At 40.5% G+C, this 22,567-nt stretch overlaps 1 protein-coding gene across 2 annotated transcripts in view; it reads right to left on the bottom strand.

Annotated features, from left to right (window-relative positions):
- The window catches only part of LOC142139997 (putative ATP-dependent RNA helicase DDX60), a 382,899-nt gene that overhangs the window by 177,681 nt on the left and 182,651 nt on the right, over positions 1–22,567 (bottom strand). For both annotated transcript variants that reach the window (XM_075197859.1, XM_075197866.1), the window contains exons 19-20: positions 19,595–19,714; positions 12,640–12,735 (exon numbers count right to left, since the gene is read on the bottom strand). In XM_075197859.1, the coding sequence (XP_075053960.1) occupies positions 12,640–12,735; positions 19,595–19,714 (216 nt within the window). The remainder of the gene's footprint in view (positions 1–12,639; positions 12,736–19,594; positions 19,715–22,567) is intronic.

Here is a 22,567-nt window from a genome sequence, read left to right as displayed (position 1 = left end):
AATGTAAAACACTGAGAATAGCAGCATACACAGTCACACAGGGATAATGTAGGGATGCCAAATAAATTGTACCTAAAGGAAATACAGGGCCTACCACACTAAATGCAACAGATGATAAAAGCATTCTGATATACAGCGTGCTGTAAAAATGGCACCAGACGACCAGGCACAGACTTTGGGAAGATCTTGCCAAAATACAGCAGGCCACATGTGCAGGATTTTTAAAAAAAAAAGAAAAAGGAAAATGGCTGCTTAGCAGTAGGAAAGCCGGTCCCAAGTGCTTAGCGGGCAGACCCCCCTGCCATTCCCAGGAACTGAGTTCATGTTAAGTAAGATATGCACTTACTGTTTCATGCTCCTGCAAGCTCTGGAACCGCTAATGATGTTGTCCCCTGTATGAGACCTGTCGCACGGTCGTCCGTGAGTCAGAGGTGTACTCACTAGTTCGAGAGATCTGCTTATGGGGGGTCTTGGTTAGCTGTTCAACTTGAGAAACACTTAGCTGTTCTCTATGTCCCATTGCCGTGGAAGCTGTACTCTCTGTAGAGGAGATCTGCTCTTGCGGCTTCCCCTCTGAACATATCACTCGTGCAGCTGCTCGCTGCTAAGGCAGGATGTCAGTGTTACCCGTCAGAGCTCCAGCAGTGCAGTGGCTAACTACTGACAGCTGTCAGATGCGGCGGCCGGCGGGGTCTTCACTGACACATGCGCTTACTCTGTCAGCAGCACCGCGGCTGCTGTCAGCAGAGGGGGTCCTGCAGTCGGCGGGGGGCCCTCAGAGAGAGGGGGCCCGGGGCGCGTGCCCCCTGTGCCCCCCCCTTAATCCGGCCATGCACATGACCAGCGAGTCAGCAGGAGATCGCGTAACCTGTGCCTCAGAGCCGTAACTAGAGATTTTAGTGCCCTGGGCGAGAAAGAGCAATGGCGCCCCCCTCACCCCCCAACCCTATCTTGTTAGGTGTAGGTTGCCTTTCCCAGCCGTGACAAACGCTCTATATTGTGCCCTGGGAGGTCACACTGCTATCAAATTTACCATAGTCTCTCTCTGTGTGTGTGTGGGTATGTTAGGGAATTTAGACTGTAAGCTCCAATGGGGCTGAGACAGATGTGAGTGAGTTCTCTGTACAGTGCTGCGGAATTAGTGGCCCTGTATAAATAAATGGCGATGATGATGATGAATTGTAGAACTCTTATTTTATTCAACTGTATGAACAGAAAATACTTATATAGGTTACTTAAGTAATTCATTTCTTAGAACCCCTCATCTGTTTGGAAAAAGAGCAACACTGTGCAGACATGACACAGTAGAAAAGTTTTAGTGACTGCTGCTGTACAGGATGTTTTGATGATGAGACTGGCCATATTTGTAAGTGGGACAGACTGCTCCATTTCACATGGTCTTCCCATACTGACTGCAGAGGTCAGGTCACAGTGTCATGAATCTCCAGAATTACAAAGCTATATATCTGCCTGGAACAAAGTAAAGGTATTTAACAGTGACCTCTCTTCCACGCTTCATAAGTCAGACACTGGCATTCTCTGACTGCATATATAGCGTTATTGGTCTAATCAGAAACATGATAATGGATGGGTTACCTCGCGCTGCTAATCTTGTCTGATGAAGAAGCTGGAAGATACGAGTCCATGTAAAAAGTGAACTAACTAAGAAAAGTACAGACACACACAGAAAAGGAGGGGGGAGAGGAAAGAGGGAGAAGAGACGTGGTGATAGATAAATAAAGACAGACAGGCAGACACACGGTGAGGGAGGAGTGGAAACAGCAGAAAAGCAGGGGAAGGAGCCATTCACAATGTAGAGGAGGAGCTGAGAGGTCAGGGGGCGCGCCTGTGTGATGAGTGGTCGCATGCTGCTTCTATACAGAAGCAGGCAGCATGCGGCCACATATACAGAAATACGGGGGTAATCCTGATTGTAAACAATCCTGCTGGTGTCTCCAGCAAGCTTTACAGCTGGGTATGTTTCACATAGTTGTGCACAGCAAAGAGCGGGCCGCCGTTGCGCCCCCTCGGCATTGCGCCCTGGGCGGTCGCACCGGCCGCACCACCCTCGTTACGGCCCTGCTGTGCCTTGCCGGAGGCGCTGGTTATTCAATAATACAGTGCACCCCCGTTGACATCTGAACTCCGGTAAGCTCCGCCCCAACAGCGGAGGGGGCGGAGCTTCAACCCCGCCAGGCCTAACGATGGATAGTCCGGCTGCCCGGCGGGCCAGTCCGAGGCTGGATAATAGTGATGACCAAACATGATATTCACTCTCACAATCTAATGGGATTATTGACAATTCACCTGCACACCTAACACCACTCATCTCATTAAACAACACTATATAAGATCATTGTGCCATTTTGTTTCCAAAATAAAACAATTAAATGCTAACTGCATTCTGGAAAAAGGTAGGAGAAACTTTCACATGTGTTTCTCAGTAGCGACAAAACAAAATTATTTTATTCTAATTGGAAAGCATTGCATACATTAGCATGTGTGGATGTTTGAAATTGTTTTTCTGACCTTCTCAAAGCATTTCCAGACATTTGCATTTCAAGATATTTTTATAAATGTAATTTTTTTTATGTTCAGTGACTTCCATACATTATCAGTGCGGTTTTATTTTTTTCATTAGATGTTTTTTTTATATAAAAAAAACATTACAAACTTTATTATACTGATTTTGTTTTTTAACACAGAACCTTAAACCTTATCACCATCATCATCACCATTTATTTATGTAGCGCCACTAATTCCACAGCACTGTACAGAGAACTCATTCACATCAGTCCCTGCCCCATTGGGGCTTACAGTCTAAATTCCCCAAAATACACACAGACAGAGAGAGACTAAGCACAATTTAATAGCAGCCAATTAACCTACTAGTATGTTTTTGGAATATGGGAGGAAACCGGAGCACTCAGAGGAAACCCACGCAAACACAGGCAGAACATACAAACTTCACACATATAAGGCCATGGTCGGGAATTGAACTCATGACCCCAGTGCTCTGAGGCAGAAGTGCTAACCACTAAGCCACCGTGCTGCCCAAAATATTACCATGGACCAAGCTTTGTTAGCTGTAAGTATGTATGGTCTATAATATGTAATTACAAATGGGACACAAACATTCTCATTGCATAAGATAATATTTATTTCTCCCTCCATCTTGTGGTCCTCTGCCAATCATTGCAGAAGCAATGAATCTGGAGGACCACAGTCATCATGGTACACTATCGCCAGCCCAGTGAGGGTGTCTTCAGGCCATGTGTCAGTCTCTTTTGGATGTCAGATACTGAAGTGATCCTTCGCTATTGGCTTCTACCTCATGTCATCTCATGTGAAACATCCTTACAGCAATACCAACACTAGGGATGTGCACCGGCGACTTTTGGTGTCTCGTGTTTTGTATTCGGATTTTCTTGAGGTTTTGGGTTCAGATTTGTTTCCCAAAACACCTGCCGAAAGGTTTTGGTTCGGATTTAAGGTTTTGGATTCGGATTTTTTTGGAAAAAAGCATAAAAAGTTCAAAAATCAAGTTTTTGGGCTTATTTTCACTCCTACGCTATTATTTACCTCAATAACATTTAATAACAATCATTTCCACTAATTTACAGTGTATTCTGAACACCTCACAATATTGTTATTAGTCCAAAACGTTGCAACGAGGTATCTTTCTGGACTGCGTAGTGGAGTGGTCCCCACAATATAATAAAAAAACCATCAACTGGTCTGAATCGCACCAAAAAATGTACCTGGACGGCGTAGAGGAGTGGTCACCACAATATAATTTAAAAACCCTGAACTGGTCTTAATCACACCAAAAAATGTATCTGGACTGCGTAGAGGAGTGGTCACCACAATATAATTTAAAAACCCTGAACTGGTCTTAATCGCACCAAAACATGTATCTGGACTGCGTAGAGGAGTGGTCACCACAATATAATAAGAAAACCATCAACTGGTCTGAATCGCACCAAAAAATGTACCTGGACTGCGTAGAGGAGTAGTCACCACAATATAATTTAAAAACCCTGAACTGGTCTTAATCGCACCAAAAAATGTATCTGGACTGCGTAGAGGAGTGGTCACCACAATATAATAAGAAAACCATCAACTGGTCTGAATCGCACCAAAAAATGTACCTGGACTGCGTAGAGGAGTGGTCACCACAATATAATAAGAAAACCATCAACTGGTCTGAATTCCACCAAACAAGTATCTGGACTGCGTAGTGGAGTGGCCCCGGTACCCAATTTAATACCGGGGCCACAATATAATAAAAAAAAAACTCAACTGGTCTGAATTCCAGGGAACAGATGGCGGACACCGAATGGACATCTAAAACCAGCATAGCAGTTAAGGGCGCAGTTCCTCTTTTTTGTGACTGCACAAACAATTAACGTAGTAATAGAAATTACAGTTTGTTTGTTTTTTTAAATAGAGAAAGAAAGAAGGTTGTACTAGAAATTGCAGTTATTTAGTTTCTTTTAAATAGAGAAAGAAAGAAGGTAGTACTAGAAATGGCAGTTATTTAGTTTCTTTTAAATAGAGAAAGAAAGAAGGTAGTAATAGAAATGGCAGTTATTCCAATCCCTAGGAGAGTCTAAGTGGGGTGAGCCACAGAGAGATTATTTCCCTCAGTTTCTCTAACAGGTTGTCAGTGTTGTGCCTCTTCTTAAAACCTGTGATACATAACTACACACACTCGGCAAAGCTTTTACAAATTATCTGCGGCACAGGAGAGTACCACTGGACTGTACTTTAATAGCAGTGCCTATTATTTTTGGGTACAGCAACAGTGAATGATCGTAGTTAGACTTTTAAATAGGAGTACAAGCTATATTTTTTAAAATTTTATAATATTTTTTACAATTAATGTTGGAAAATTTTTTATTTATTTTTTTTAAATTAATTTTTTATATTTTTTTTTATAAAAATTAATTTTATTTTTTTTTAACTTTTGGATAACTTGGAAATAACAATGCCCTTAGCAGAACAGACCACAGGACACAGGAAATACAGAAAGAAAGAAGGTTGCAATAGAAATGGCAGTTCCTCTTTTTTGGAACTGCACAAACAGTGATGAAAATGAAGGTGGAGCTGGTGGCATGTCACGGTCCTCTTCAGAGGACAATCTCCTGACCAGCAGGTCTTTGCACCGCTGTAGACTTGTGTCCGCCGGAAACAGAGACACAACATACGCTTTAAACCGAGGATCGAGAACGGTGGCCAGAATGTATTCCTCTGACTTTAAAAGACTGACCACCCTCAGATCCTGGCAAAGCGTACAAAGTGCTTCATCCACAAGAGCTACATGCTTGGTGGAATCGCAATGGTGTACCAGCTCCTCCATCACTTTCTCCAGCTGCTTCTGCAAAAGCCTGATCAGGGGAATCACCTGACTCAAGCTGGCAGTTTCGGAACTGACTTCTCGTGTGGCAAGTTCAAATGGCTGCAGAACCTTGCACAACACAGAAATCATTCTCCAGTGCGCTTGACTCAGGCGCATCCACACTCCTTTTCCTATGTCGTAGGTGGCTGTGTAGGCTTGAATGGCCTTTTGATGCTCCTCCATCCTCTGCAGCATATAGAGGGTGGAGTTCTAGCACGTCACCACCTCTAGTTAATTTAGATTGGAAGGCTTGTAAATACTTTAAAGATTAAAAAAGCAGGCTGCACAGACTGTGGAGCTAGAAAGTGAAATTAAATGGACCACGTTACTTTGGTGGCTATCTATACTCCCCCCCCCCCCCCCCCGCCCTACACTTGTAGTTGAATATAAAAAAAGCAGCCTGCATAGACTGTAGAACTAGAAATTCAAATATACAAAGAAATGGACAAAGGCTGTTTGGTATCTGTCTGCATCAGATCCCCTCTCCACTAGGAGTAAAATAGAAAACTATTCAGCCTTTATGTAATCTAGAATATAAATAGAAATTGAGAAAGGCAATTTGGTATTTGTCTGCATCATAATCATCAACATCCTCCTCAGCGCCAGCTACATCAATATCCTCCTCCCGGTGTACAACATTCACACCTTCATTAGCCAAATCTGTAACTGGACTGTGGGTGATCCTTCCAGCATATGCAGAGGGCGTGCTGCAAATGCTGGATGGAGTCACCTCTTCCCGTACAGTGATGGGAAGGTCAGGCTTCACAACCACCAACACCCTTGGACTCGCCTTGGGGATTTGTGATGTCATCTGTTTAGGAAGCAGAGTTCTTTGCTGTTTTGTTGTTGTTGCTGACAGCATAACTCTAATTTTTTGTTCTCGGAGAACCGGACCCGCCCATCTCTAATCGAGAGGTTTTAGAACAGTAAGACGATGGAGATTAAGGATGTGGCGATGAAGATGAAGGATGAGGTGATGGAGAAGAATGATGAGGGGGTGACATGTGGACAAAACCACGTTAAAAAAGGGCGCTTACGTCGGGAAGTACCGCTCTTCCCCTGAGGAGGCCTGGCCTAGCCCCAAATATATATATATCTAATATATAAATGCTTAGTGGCATCTGTGTGTGTGTGAAAAAAAAAAAAACAAGTTGCAGCGCCACCTGCTGGGCAGAGTTATACACTGACCTACTAAATTCTTAGTGTGTGTGGGAAAAAAAATTCAAAAAGGGCTGAAATTTGGTAGGGCTCAAACTCATTTTCGTGAGGTAATTTTACCTCATGAACACACATGTGTAGAGGCGTGCGTTAGTGTGTGTATGTGTGTGTGTGTGGAAAAAACTATTTTCTCAGAAAGGGCTCATCCAATTGACCTGAAATTTGGTATACTGACATTATTTTACCAAAAAATTAGAATAGTGAAGTCAGTTAACTTCCATCATCCCCCCTTCCCCCCGTGGGAGGGGTAGTAAAGGCTAAATTTACGAGTTAAGGGGTCAAACTCATTTTCATGAGGTAATTTTACCTCATGAACACACTTTAAAAAGGGCGCTTGCATCGGGAAGTAACGATCTTCCCCTGAGGAGGCCTGGGCTAGGCCCAAATGCATGACAAAAACCTTTTTAAGACCTTAAGTATCTTGATTTGACTAGAATGCATGAGTATCATGCACGGGTTAACTTGTATATGTATATATATGAATATATATGTATATATATATATATATATATATTTATATGTGTGTGTATGTATATATATATATATGTATATGTATATATGTATATATATATTTATGTGTTTTAAATATATTTACATATATATGTATATATGTATATATATATATATATGTATATATATGTGTATATATATGTATATATATTTATGTGTTATAAATAAATACATATATATATATATATATATATATATATATATATATATATATATACATATACAGGTGACCGCAAAAGGTAAGCTTTTTTTTGTTGTTGTTTTCTTACAGGATTTTTTATTTTCATTGAGAGACCTGCCTGGAGCCCCATTGCCCGCGGAGCCCCCGGGCACCTGCCCATCGTGCCCAGTCGGAAAGACGGCCCTGCTAAGAAGCACCCATGACTATTTTTCCTTCAGCCATGGCGATGGATAGCTGATAGGTACTTTTGTCAGTAACCTAATTGTTTATGGTATGTTTTTTCCCATTAATAGATTTGTATACATTGGACTAATAAAAATTGGTTTAGCACCTTTGCAAAATGTTAACACTTTGTATTATGGTCTCTCTCCTTCATTGGTTTGAAAATACTATGTATACTCATATATTTTCTCACTTCAAAGGAGACAATGCTTATCATTTTCTTCATTGGCTTCTCACTTCCATTTTAAATTCACACTTAGAGCAAGAGATCACATACAATTCTGTGCATACCTTCCAGATCAGACTTTTGGGCTTTTAAAAGCAATATTCTAATGTCTTGACCGGTCTGGTGAATCCCTAATGTATAATGCTTTTTTTTGCAACTTCATTGCTCTGTGTGTGATATTTCACCATAATGCCATGTGGAGTCTCATGGGTGAAAGAGGCCAACGTTGCAGCTAGGAGAAAGATGATATCAATTCTAGTTCTCCAGATTCGCAAGATTATTTGAGGAAAATGTTATTTCATCTTACGTTACATATAAGTACATTTTGAGTTTACTTAAAATGTAATGTTTCCAATAAATGTACAAATAACAAAAATGTACAAATAACCATTATTCTCAACACAGGGCATTTAGTAGAGCAAACTGGCAAAATAGTGACACACACAAACACAAGCGAAACACACAAAAATAATTTTGACTTGCACTCTCGCTCCATTAGGAACAAGTGAAAGGAAATCCACCATTTTAGATATGGTATAGAAGGCATCCGCAACTTATATACCTATACCCACACATGGCTTGATAGCCAATCAGTGAGGAGACATGCGGGCAGCCAGTTTATCCCAAATGGAACTGGGGGCACTACCGAAAGTGATGAACCATTTTTTGTGTCCAGCACCCCAATATGTGAGCAATGCGGACAAGAATGCAGCCTACAGGGCTGCAATTGTATATATCAGGTGTAGACTAGGCAGCAAGTGCTCCATTGAGCAACTCCAGCAACGCTGGATTGACTTAAGAAGGCATTAACCACACCTCCTTGCAGACCTAAGGAGAAAAATTGCAAGGTGTAAGTTCACAATAACAAATAAATACATATGATTATAGTTTTGTCTGGCCCATATAAATATATACCAGTGTATAAGAGAAAGTATTGTAGATAGTAATGGGGCTTTATTGTACAAAGTACAAGGCCTGCTATGTTATATTAATGGTTCAGTATCAGTATGTGATTACATTCACTTTAGGATACTAAAAGTTTAATAAACCTCGTAGGCAAAGTCCATATGCAAGTGATGTAGAGTTGTTTGTATTTTGCCAATGGTGGCATAATGTTCCATGTGTGGTATTTAATAATTAGCATTGAAAAAATGTGATCTATCTACCTATCTATTTATCTATCTATGAAAAATAATTATGCAATAAAAGACTAATGTGTCTTATCTTTTCCAAAAGAATGCTGCCATCATCGCCACCTACAGGAGGCCACGGAGGAGCACGTGGAAGAGCCCCAGGAAAAATCTTGATAGAGACCCCTCATAATAGTAGAGGACCCCATCGAGGAGCCTCAGGAGCCGCAGCTGGACAAGGCAGGGTACCCATCCCAGGCCCCTGAAGAATGTAATTATCTTGGTTTAATAATCTACTAAAATATTACTTAATTTTTTTTTCTGAATTTATTTTTTTACCAAAACTGTCTTTGTCTAGGCCAAGATTGCTATTCTACAGGTGTCTGACTTAATGGGCCTAATACATGTTTGCCCTTAACTAAAGCAAATCTGCATGTGCCTTCAAAATGCAGTCCTCTGGTTAGTATTGTGTTCACACTGAGATTAATGTTTAAGAGAATTTTTCTTAAAGTAGCACCTCTGAACTCTGCAGAGCTAGAAAATTGTGTTACCAATTTACATCCATAGAGCAAAGTTCTAATATGTAATAATGCTGTGATGTAAAGATTTAATCTTTTAATTATATGTAGGTTTTTTCGAGTGCAAAATAAATACTCCCCCTGCTGCACCTTATTGTACATAAAATTGAAAGAAAAAAATATATATATTTAAATATTTTTAAATTCTAAAAAAAAAAATTAAGTTTGTGTATCAGTTGTTAATGTAATTTATTTAGTTAATAAAAAGTTTGTAATTTAGAAAACCCCTTTGTGTGTGTATTTTATTATGTCTAAACAAATGTATATAAATGAGACATATTTGTTAGTAAAGTATGATATTAAGGTGTTATTGTTATCATGTGATCAGGGGGATGAGGTAATGAGGTATGATGTAATTGTCAAGAAACATGAGTGTTTAGGAGTAATAAGGTCAATGATGGTAATTAAGGAAATGCACACATGTGCGTTCATATGTTAAATGAGAGTAAAGACAGATGTAGTGATATAGTGCAAAAAGGTACAATTGCTCCTATATTAACTAGAAGAGCAAATAAAATTGCAACGACACGTATGTTTGATTTTACGTCATTTAAGTGACATACTACCGTATTAATCTCTGAACGTATTAATTAAGTCCGCTTGAATACGGGAATACGTGCGAACAAGTTATGCGCATGTTTTTTTAAACATAAATTGCGTTAATATTGTGTTCAAAGACGAATCAGACCCAATATGTTTTACATTCATACAAAAATTGTAATTCAGCTAGATTGTGTCAATATGTACTTTGCTGAACTATTGTAATGTGCTTATAAACATTAAATGTAAAAAAACCTCACTTGCATCAATCTCTGTGCTGACTTCGAGTGTAGCAACATGCAGTTTAACAGTAATTTACTTGTAAAAAGCTTGCTGTTTTTAAATACAGTAAGAGATGTACTTCTGCTGCATTCTCTTATGTTATCGTATCCTTGTTGTTCTTTATTGTAAGTAAAGTACTGGTTAGCTTTTCATTTAATCTCATACATGCCAGCTTTGGCAAGTTCTGCTCTTGGACATCTCGGGGGGGGGGAGGGTGTGTGGGGGTGGGGCTCAATTAATCACACAATTTGGCCCCGCCCCTAAACTGTCATCATATATCCTGGACAATTACAGCAGGCGGCATGGCCATGAGCATGCACAAGTCACGTCACTAAGCCCCACCCCCACCACTTAAATATTGAAGTGGCTGGAACCAGGAGGTTGACCTGCTCTCCCGGGAGTCCAGAAGGACTCCGAGAAATTTGTGAGTCTCTTGGACATTCCAAGAGAGTAGGCAACTACCGTATTTCCCCATGTATAAGACGCACCTTTTTCCCCAAAATTTTGGGTCCAAAACCTGGGTGCGTCTTATACAGGGGTAGCGTTACAGGGGCAGCGGGGGGTGGAGGGGGGGGTGTGATCCAGGAGGAGGGGAACAGGCAGCGTGTCAGCGGGGATGCAGCAGGCAGAGTGTCAGCGGGGATCCAGCAGGCGGGGCCAGGCAGCGTGTCAGCGGGGATGCAGTAGCCAGCAGGCAGAGTGTCAGCGGGGATCCAGCAGGCGAAGACAGGCAGCGTGTCAGCGGGGATGCAGTAGCCAGCAGGCAGAGTGTCAGCGGGGATCCAGCAGGCGAAGACAGGCAGCGTGTCAGCGGGGATGCAGTAGCCAGCAGGCAGAGTGTCAGCGGGGATCCAGCAGGCGGAGACAGGCAGCGTGTCAGCGGGGATGCAGTAGCCAGCAGGCAGAGTGTCAGCGGGGATCCAGCAGGCGGAGACAGGCAGCGTGTCAGCAGGGATGCAGTAGCCAGCAGGCAGAGTGTCAGCGGGGATCCAGCAGGCGGAGACAGGCAGCGTGTCAGCGGGGATGCAGTAGCCAGCAGGCAGAGTGTCAGCGGGGATCCAGCAGGCGGAGACAGGCAGCGTGTCAGCAGGGATGCAGTAGCCAGCAGGCAGAGTGTCAGCGGGGATCCAGCAGGCGGAGACAGGCAGCGTGTCAGCGGGGATGCAGTGGCCAGCAGGCAGAGTGTCAGCGGGGATCCAGCAGGCGGAGACAGGCAGCGTGTCAGCGGGGATGCAGTAGCCAGCAGGCAGAGTGTCAGCGGGGATCCAGCAGGCGAGGACAGGCAGAGATTGTCAGCAGGGGATCCAGGAGGAGGGGGACAGAGGCACAGTGGCAGCGATTGCAGGGAAAGTGTGCTGCCCGGCTGCTCTGATCACTATCAGAGCAGCCGGCCATTACACTCTCCCTGCCTTTTTTGACAGCTACCGTAATATTTTTTTTCCAAATTTCGGGGCCAAAATTAAGGTGCGTCTTATACATGGGAGCGCCTTATACATGGGGAAATACGGAATGTTTAATCTGATTTGAATTTGAATATGCAGGCTTCCTACTTTTTCATATAGGAAGAAATGTGCTCCTGCTATGTTCTTTATTATGCAGTAGGGAGAGGTGCTGGTATGCCATACCACTGTATACTGGCCCACATCGACCACTTCTGTAGAAGGAAACCATAGCACCTAGAGGAAACCCACACAAACACAGGAAGAGAGATTGCACAAACACCACACAAACAGTGCCCTAATAGGAAGTAAACACATGACCCCTGTGCTGTGAATCAGCAATTATAACAATTATGCCTCCCATTAAAAAAAACTCTGTATAATGATAAGATTTGCTATTATTTTAACAGCCCTGGTATAGACTGTTCTGCATCTCCTGGCTGAACATTGTGAAATTATTGGCCAAGGGTAGTACTGTAGTTATAGCAGACCATGCAACTGCTATAGGGTCATGCAACCTGTGTCTGATTGGAAATCATGTAATTATTTATTGTAGTGGTTTATATTATTTTTTGGTGCAATTTAATAAATCTATAAGTTCAACATGAACCCTCGGAATGAACATTCAGCTTCTGGCAGCTGTTCCATTCTTCCTCTCCAGTTGGAGGTCACGCACAGGGAATACAGTGTTCAGACTCATAGGAATACCTACGCTACAGTAAATATGGTTGTTTTATCAGTGTGAATTTAAACAAAATCAACACAGGAGTTAGACAGTGACATGTTAGCTATTAGTATATGTTTAAAAATCACCTTTTATATTGATTTAATCTAAAAAACTATTATCAGTAATGTATTATTTCTCAACACAAATAGATCGTATCATAATGTAAGACTTGCAACACCACATACCTCATCAAATATTATATACTTTATTCTTTTCACCCAGTCTTGTTGATGTGGACTTAGTAGAAGGCATTCCAAACATTGTGGCATAGTGACCAAAATCTGTATGAAAATGAATGTAACAAAAAATAGAAGTATTCATATATACTGCATGTACAACAACAGCTGGTATATTTTCAGAGTAATATAATAGTAGAATAATATACAGACGCACAGACATGTACATACTTTAACAATCTTCTGATCACACACAAATTTAAACGAAACACAACTTGTTCTAACATTCACTGCTAAAGCTCAATATGAATGCAGAGAAAGCCTCTCCTCAGTTATTAATAATGCCGTTTCTAGCTTTCACACATTTGCCAGAGAAGTAATGTTTTCATGACAGAACAAACCGATTTCAAATGTTATTTATCTATGAAAGATCCTACTCTGCATTGCTAAATGTAAACCTCACATTTTGTGGGCATCGTATGATAGGCCTATCATAGGCAAACAGAGGGGGGGGGGGGGGTTCCTAGTGCCTGGAAACCCCCTCCAAGCCTGGGGCACTGTATAATTGAGGTGGCTGGACCCTGCTCCCTCTTCACCCAGTTCTGCTTGAAAAGGGAGAGCTGCGTGCACCTAATAGTCCACGCAGCATTGCCCATGTATATTATGGGAATAGGAAGAGTTAGAGAGCAGCAAAGCACTGTCTAACATTATAGCCACGCCCCCATGCATGCTGGCCACGCCCACTGGCGGCGTGGTGTGGAGACCTCCCCTCTACAAATTCTGCGTTTGCCCCTGGCCTATGTTTGTACCTGGTTCCATCACTTACATTACACATAAATATCCTTTCTTATTGAAACAACAGACCCGTATCAGGAGTAGCACTTTCCCAGAAATTAAAACATTTATATTTACATATCCAACTCCAAGAACTGTATGTGAAACCAGTACTTTTAAAAATAAGAAGGACATACAACTTATAATATACAAGTAATCAGTGGTAGAAGTGGAAATTTAGAAGTGGCAGTATGAACAATGTAGAGAAAATGTAAGTAAATGAAATTTAAGAGTATAACAATGAAAGCAGTAGGAGAAGTGTGGTATGGCATACCACCGTATTCACCCCCACTTCAAGTAATACAACAGCTATTGTGTTGCAGTGTCAGTTTGATCTTAACATCTTGTAATCACTAAAAAGGACATTTCTATTAACTTAAAAAATCCCCAATTTTAACAGGATTTCTCAAAACAAATTTCACACCAATACATAAACTGATGGTACTTTACAAATAATTTATATTAATAATATGTGTTTGCTTCTTTGTGGTTAAAATCTTTTTTAAAAAATTTAGAATTTTATCTTATTCCTACATATATATATATATATATATATATATATATATATATATATATATATATATATATATATATTTAGTTATAACAGTTACAATATATTACAATAGAATTGGTTGCTATAGGCTACATTTTTTTTTTACTTAGCACCTGTTTTAATAAATATCCCCCACTATTCATCATAAAGAAGGCAAAATAGTTTTTTACATTGGTTTCCATTTTGGTAATCATACATTTTGATTTTGGAATGTGTGATTTACTTAAGATCATGACAATTTTGTAATCTTTATCTTCATCATTATCATCATCGTCGTCAACATTTATATATAACGCCAGCAAGTGAGGAAATTCATGTTGGGCCAATTTTGTTGATGGCCTTGTATGTTAGTAGAAGTATTTTATTTTGGATTCGTTGAAAAACAGGCAACCAATGTAGAGACTGACAGAGTGGTTCAGCAGAGAAAGAACGATTTGCAAGGAAAGTCAATCTAGTCGCTGCTTGCAAAATAGATTGTAGGGGTAAGAGTCTGATTTGGAAAGACCAGTAAGGAGGGAATTGCAATAGTTGATGCTGGAGATGACGGGTGCATAAATTAAGGTTTTTGCAGTGTCTTGTGTAAGATATGTACGTATTCTGGTAATGTTTTTTTAAATGTATGCAACATGATATAAATACAGAACTGATGTGGGAAACAAAGGATAGTTCTGAGTCAAGGATTACACCTTCATCAGCGAGCTTGAAGGGGTGGATTTGTTTTCATGTTGTCAACAGAAATAGAAATGTCAGGCAGGAAGCTTCTGTTGACGGGTGGGAATATTATTAACTCGGTTTTTAAAAGATTGAGATTGAGTTGGCAAGAGGACATCCAAAATGAAATGGCAGAAAGACAGTCAGTAACGCTTGACAACACAGATGGTTGATCAGGAGAGTATAGATACATTTGGGTATCATCTGCATATAGATGATATTGAAATACAAAATACCTTATTAGTTTTCCTAGAGAAGTGATATAGATAGATAGAGAATAGCAGAGGACCTAGGACTGAGACCTGTGGTACACCAACTTATGGAAACAGTGGTGGAACCAGAGAAAATAACACTGAAATTGCAGTTAGATAATTAGGATAAGAAGCAGGATAGGACAGTGTCTTGAAGACATAGGGCTAGATTTACTAAGCTGCGGGTTTGAAAAAGTGGCGATGTTGCCTATAGCCACCAATAAGATTCTAGCTTTCATTTATTTAGTTCTTTCTACAAAATGAAAGCTAGAATCTGATTGGTTGCTATAGGCAACATCCCCACTTTTTCAAACCCGCAGCTTAGTAAATCTAGCCCATAGACATTGTAGTGTTTGTATGAAATGAGAGTGGTCAACAGTAACAAATGCAGCAAAGAGATCCAGGAGAATTAGAAGAGAGTAATAGCCTTTAGTTTTAGCTGTGATCAAATCATTGACAACCTTGGTCAACGCAGTCTCTGTGGAGTATTCAAAATGAAAGCCTGACTGAAGAGAATCCAATAGGTTGCTAGCTCTAAGAAAGTGTGTGAGGTGAATGTAGGCAATTCTCTCAAGAAGCTTGGAAGGGCATGGAAGTTGAGAGATGGGGCGGTAATTTGAGAGAGAATTTGGATCAGAATTTAGTTTTTACAGAATAGGAGTAATCACTGCGTGCTTGAATAGTGATGGAAAGATACCAGTAGAGAGAGAGAGATTACAGATTTTTGTTAGAGGTGAAATGAATACAGGAGACAGGGATCTACCGATCTGTGTGGGTATAGGATCAAGAGGACTGGAGATAGAGGGGGTAGATAAGAATAGATACTTATATTTATTTGTGGGAGTGTTAAGAAGAGATTCAAATGTGTTAAAAAGGGCATTTGGGGTTAGAAGCCTGAGCAGAGATGAGAGATTAGAAGTATGTTTGTTTTGCAGTGTCCAGAACAGTTTGAGTGGTAGATAGCAGTATATATGAGGAAGTCATTAGAGGTACAAGATTTACGCCAGTTACATTCTGCTTTACGAGAAAGTTTTTGTAGATTTCTTGTTACTTTAGTGTGCCACGGTTGACAATGAATTTGATGTGGTGTATGAAGGGTCGCTGAAACCACTTGATCAAGGGCAGTTGCTTGGGTTTGCTGAAAATGAGGAACTGACATATTAGGGGAGGAGAATGTAGAAATTGGGGAGAAAATGTCTTTAAGAGAGGTGGAAAACTGTTGAAAATCAATAGAGTTAATATCCCTGCAGGTATGAGGAGGCTTGGAAGAGTTTGACAGCAGGAAGATTAAAGAACTGGGCATGAGCAAGTAGCAGATAAAGTGATTATCCGAGAGGGGGAAAGGAGTGTTAAGGAAATCAGAAACTGAGCATAGTCTAGAGAAAACAAGATCAAGACAGTGGCCATCCCGATGAGTAGAAGATTCAATCCACTGGGAGAGGCCAAGTGACAAGGTTAGAGAGAGTAGTTTTGAAGCAGCATTGGTAAGTGGATTACAATATGGATGTTGAAATCATCAATGATGATGGGGGGATGTCAGAAGATAAGAAATGAGGGAGTCATGCAGAGAAATGTTTGAGAATATGTTGGTGGGGTCCAGGGGGGCGATAGATCACAGCAACACGCATAGTGAATGAGTTAAAAATCCTAAAAGTATGTACTTCAAACGCTGTTACCGTGAGTGGTGGAACATTTGGTAAAACTGTGAATGTGCACTTGTGGAGAGAAGTAGTCCAACCCCACCTCCTTTTCTGCCTCTAGTTCTGGGGGGTGTGGGTGTAATGGAGGCATTCATGAGAAAGGGCTACAGGTAAGGCAGTGTCTGAGTGCATAAGCCATGTTTCTGTTATTGCCAAAAGATTGAGGTTGTGTGAGAGGAAGAGGGCGTGTAGGGAATGTACTAAATAAATGAAAACTAGAATCTGATTGGTTGCTATAGGCAACATCTCCAGTTTTTCAAACCCGAAGTTTAGTATTTATACCCCTGAATATGTGTTATGTTTTAACCAGGGGCATTATACTCATAACTGCTTCACCTAATACAGCCATGTTATTCTACCAAGTTTCCAGTTGAAGCATTTCGGTTTTTAATATTTTTATGTATGATCTATATGTGTTTTTATGCTAACTAAACTATTAATACATTTACATTTTATTTTTTAGCCTTCTGCAGTATATAGTTTTTTATAATCTGTATTATGGATATTTATATAAGAATATTCAGCATTATATATTGGGTTGATCAATAAGAGCAGCTTTTCATTTAAATTGCAATCTTCATAGCACTAAAAGTGTATTTGGTGAGTGCAGCGGATACTATGGTATTAGATTACACCACTAAAGTCAGATTAATCTTTTTAGTAATAAACAATGTCCCCAAAGAAGCCATCTGGTGCAGAATTTCAAAAGCTGAAACAAGGTAGAGAAGAGAAAGTGTATAAGCTTTCCCATCATTTTCAGAACTGGCTCACAAAGTCAGCCTGCAATGCAGGTACAGGAAGCTCTAGAGCGGTGTTATCATGTCTGGAGATTTCTAATTGTGAGCAGCAGAGTCAGGAAGAACGTAATGCAGTCAGGGGAACTAGGGCCACCATCAAGGGGGTACGGGGGGTACTGTTGTACCGGGCCTGGGCTCACCAGGGGGCCCGGTACAACAGCTTAGCACAGACTTACCTGGGGCCCGCCGCTGGTCTCCGCTATTCTGTCTTCAGCCTGGCTGTCACCGTGACAGCCAGGCACCAGGATCCGATCGCAGGGGTGGAGGATTCATTCCCCCTGCGATCATGTGCTCTGCCTGAAGACAGAATAGCGGAGACCAGCGGCGGGCCCCCAGGTAAGTATGAAAGTGTGTGTTGCTCATGGGGGGGGCGCTCATGAGGGGGGGGGCCCGGGTGGTGGGCAGGGCACGGGGGGCCCGTACTGGGCCCGATTTTTTCTGAAGGCGGCCCTGAGGGGAACTACTGACGTGGACTATAATTTTGAAATTGAGACTGACAGGACAACTTTCTGTGTAGACAATGAAATGTTGGGATTTAAATTTAAAGATAGATATTCTTGGCCTAACATAACAGATAAAGTGAGGTGCTGTTTAGTGAAATATGGACCAGAGCAACAGAAAGATTTAAATTTCTCTCATCCTTTCCTAATTAAAATCTACCTAATTGAGAAACACTAGAGAGAACATGGCTTATGTATTCAGAAATGCAGAAAGCTGTTTTTTGTTGCCTGTATGCCTTTTGGAAATAAATCATCAAACACTCCAAGCATAGCAAACCCTCAGAAAGGCTTCTCTGTTTGGAGGCATTTGAACCCCAGGATAGGAAAAGAAGTAAACTCACCTGATCCTTGTCAAAATTATTTAAGTTTGAGGTCTGTAGATATGCATTTAAAATGTGGTCATGGAATTGACCATAAACTCCAAAGTGTTATAGCTTCACAAATGGAGAAGTGATGCACTGTTATTAAACTAATTCTTGATTAATTTCTATGCCAAAATCAATCTCACTCTTCGGGGTTCAATGACATAATTCACCATTATTTCTTAATTTGCTTGAATTGATTATCCATTACAATCCTGAGTTATCGGGTCCTTAAAAACAATACATAAGAAAGGCAGAGTTTCCTATTTTTCCCTGGGCATTCAAAATTAATTTATTAACCTTCTTGGTAACACAGTGATACAAGAATTCATTAACAGAATCAAAGATGCAAAATACTACTCTATTGTCTTTGACTGCACTCCGGACACCTCACACAAGAAACAGCTATGTGAAATAGTTGGATATGTTAGAATTGCTGACGAACAATGCAGTGTTGAAGAGAATATAGTCTTTATTGTTCCTCTCTATAAGTGAACAATTGTTCCCTATACCATCTAGTGACATAGCAGCACTGGCAGCACTAGACAACACTCCCTGGATGGATGTTTAACCATACCCTTAGATGTACTAAGATTCCAGTAGAGGGAAAACATGAAAGAGGGGAGAGCTGCTAGGCAATCTGTGCTATTCATCATAAGAAAGGTGCAGTGGAAGAGGTGAGCAGTTGGATATCGACAACATAAAGAGTATCACACATATTATTTTTGCGCATAATTAAACACATAATCATCAGCATCAGCAGCAGCCATTTATATAGCTCCAATAATTCCGCAACGTTGCACAGAGAACTTACTCACATCAGTCCCTGCCCCATTGCAGCTTACAGTCTATGTTTCCTAACATACACACAGACAGAGAGAGAGAGACTAGGGTCAATTTAATAGCAACCAATTAACCTACTAGTATGTTTTTGGAGTGTTGGAGAAAACCAGAGCACCCGGAGGAAACCCACCGAAACATGGGTAAAACATACAAACTTCCCACACATAAGGCCATGGTCGGGAATCAAACTTATGACCCCAGTACTGTGAGGCAGAAGTGCTAACCACTAAGCCTGCGTGTTAATCAATGACTGCTGTTTTGCACAATACATTAATATCCATAATCATCAATATATAGAAAACTGACAAACAAAAGTTACCGGTCATCAAATGCCATAAATAAAAACAAACAAACAATACATTTATATGAATATCATATGGACACAAATATAGATATAAATAAAGAATACAGACCTGGCTATTTAATGCATCAGTGCGATAATCCGCGGTGAAAACCCCACATATCGCCATTCCATTTGGTAGATCTTTATTGAACTGATTAGTTATGGTAGCTACCACTTGATTTACAAGAGCCTATATAGAATAAATGCATTATGTAAGAAATGTACATACTGAACATACTTTTGGGAAATACTTATAGGGGCCAATTCAATTTGGCCACGGTAGTTGACGATTAACGCAGCGCTAGTACTATTACCTTTAATAAGGTCATTTTAACCTGGATTTTTGCTTGTGGCCCAAAAATCAGTGTTAAAATTACCGTACTAATACTGCGCACTTTTACCATAGTAATGGTAATAGTGCGCAGTCCACGTTATTCCTAGAATAACGCGGTCAAATTGAATCGGCCCAATAGACTAATTATTTACATTTCAAACACCAACATTTTAGAATGTACAGTAGAAAAACTTAAAGGATAAATAATATAAAGCTTTAAAAACTGTACCAAATTATACAGATTGCATTATCTGTGTTTACAGTGTGTAAAGACATAAGATAAATGGATATCAAACTTCAGAATATATACTTACTACACCATACACAAAGTTTCATGTAATAAACAACATTCAGTGCAATTGAAATGACTGTAAATCTAAACCAAGTGGTCTGTGTATGCAATTACAGTATATTCTAGCTACGCTAACAGGTCCCCAAGAAGTGTGGAATTGATTTTTTCCAAACTTATGCTGCACTCAAAACGCAGGCCTGTGTGTGGCTGTCTTATCTGGAGATAGATTCGTAATTCTGACACATATGCAAACACTGGGAGAGGAATAATGATTTGGGAGGATATGCAAATAGTAGGAATGGTGTGTATTACCCAACCAAGATAGCCTACTAACATGTATAGCGAATCTGCTTAACCACACAACCTGTCAATTCAGTGTGGTGTCCAATCTAGGTTCATTTTTTAGTTTAAGGTAAGTTGGGTAGATGACATGGTGGCAGAGATCCAGATTTATACAAGATCTTTGCTAAAGTCTCATTCCGATTTGAAATACATCAGCTGGAACAAGTCTACTAATTAGGAGCTGAAACAATAATGAAAAATAAGGAATCACTTTTCTGGAGTGCTGTGCATGTTGGAAATGCAGGATTAATGTGTGACTGTGAATGTTAGGTACAAGCAAAAAGTATGTCCACTTACTCATTTGTAATCCATATCAATTTATCTGTGATATGAGATAAAGCCTTGTATTTTCATATGTGGACAGTTTAAAACCATCAAATTGCACGCTGCTGTGTATAGTAGTAATCACCTCCCTTCTGAATATTTAAGGGTCTTTGCGAAACATATTGGGACTTTCAAGCTCCTAAGGATTATTCGATCTTAAAGACACTTTTGTGGCTTATTTCCTGAAAGTATATTCTTTCTAGCACTTGAATTACATTGATTTATCCACTAACAGACAACCGCATCCTGTTGTATTATATTTGATTCTGTTTTAATTCTCCAAATAGTTTATGCTCTGTTAAAAAGATAAATGATAGTTAGCTTTTAAATGTGTATTGTTATATGTTAACTACTTTTTTATATATCAAGTGATTGTTGTAATATTGATTGTTAATAAAAGGAGTGTTGTATTTTAACCAACTCCTAGTGGTATTTCAAAATCTATTCTGTCATTTACAGATATATTTTTAGATCTATATTCCTAGGAATAATTGTTTTAACAAGCGGTCATTTTTTATTTCATATAGGTTTAAGCAAAGGACTGCATATATCTGGCTCCCTGAAGATGGAGACTATGTCCCAAGATATATCTTTGAGATACGCTTTGCTATAGAGTGTATTATCCAACTGTTAGAGTTAGGGTAGGGGTTCTATTTACAAAGTATGTCCTTTGGGTCACTAGTAATCACAAAGAGTAGCACTGAAAAAAACAAGCAAGCATAGTCATAAAGATAAAATTATGAAAATGTATGCGTAAATCTTCAACATCGTAACCCATAAATATCAGAGGAACCAGGTGTTATAAGAGCGCTCTCCTGTATTTCCTCCAGCACCTGTCAGTAGCTATGTAGCGCTCACCTGTATTCTCTCTAGCACATGTCAGCTGCTAACCTTGGTTGCGATTAGGATCATCATGTGACTCTGTGGCGGGGAATCCGAAATAAATGGAGGATCTGACATCATACCTGTGTCAGATCAACAGGTTATGCTCCTGACTACTCTTGTGTTTCTGGAGCTCGCTATTGTTGCCTTATGTGACTTTCTGCTTCGAGTCCTGTATTATTCCTCCATGAGGTCTTGATATCTGAACTGTGTACCGACTTGGCGTGTTAAACAACTAATCTACTGCTCACTCCAGTGCACCACAGACATCTGAACTGTGTACCGACTTGGTATGTTAAACAACTAATTTACTGCTCACTCCAGTGCTCCGCAGACATCTGAACTGTGTACCGACCCAGCTCGTCTTACCAACTACGTTCCTGCTTACTCCACTGCACCGCAGACATCTGAACTGTGTACCGACCCTGCTCGTCTAACCAACTACGTTCCTGCTTGCTCCACTGCACCGCAGACATCTGAACTGTGTACTGACCCGGCTCGTTTATCAACTACTCTCTAGATTAACCCTGTGCATCACAGTCATCTGATTCGTGTACCAGACTGGCTCGTTTAACCAAAGGCTCTCCTGCTTCTCTCATTGCATCATAGTTATATGAACTGTGTACTAATCTGCTTGACCACATAACCGTCCACCTGTCAACCACCTTACTTACCTCCGGTCCGCATCCAGCACTCCACCTGCTCAGTCTGTTAGTCCTACCCACTCACCAGAGAATACCAACTCTCTCTAAAGGTATTTGTCTCTACTTGTATTGTCAGTTTCACCTATCCCACTCGTGGCTAGGGGCAAAACCAAGGACCACGACCGGCAGCTCCCTAGCAGCTAAATCCATCCCACCTTGCGGTGG

Source organism: Mixophyes fleayi, chromosome 1, assembly GCF_038048845.1.
Source record: "Mixophyes fleayi isolate aMixFle1 chromosome 1, aMixFle1.hap1, whole genome shotgun sequence".
Classification (NCBI taxonomy): domain Eukaryota; kingdom Metazoa; phylum Chordata; class Amphibia; order Anura; family Limnodynastidae; genus Mixophyes; species Mixophyes fleayi.
The sequence above is the reverse complement of the archived record's forward strand: the minus strand, read 5'-3'. Positions and strand labels throughout refer to the sequence as shown.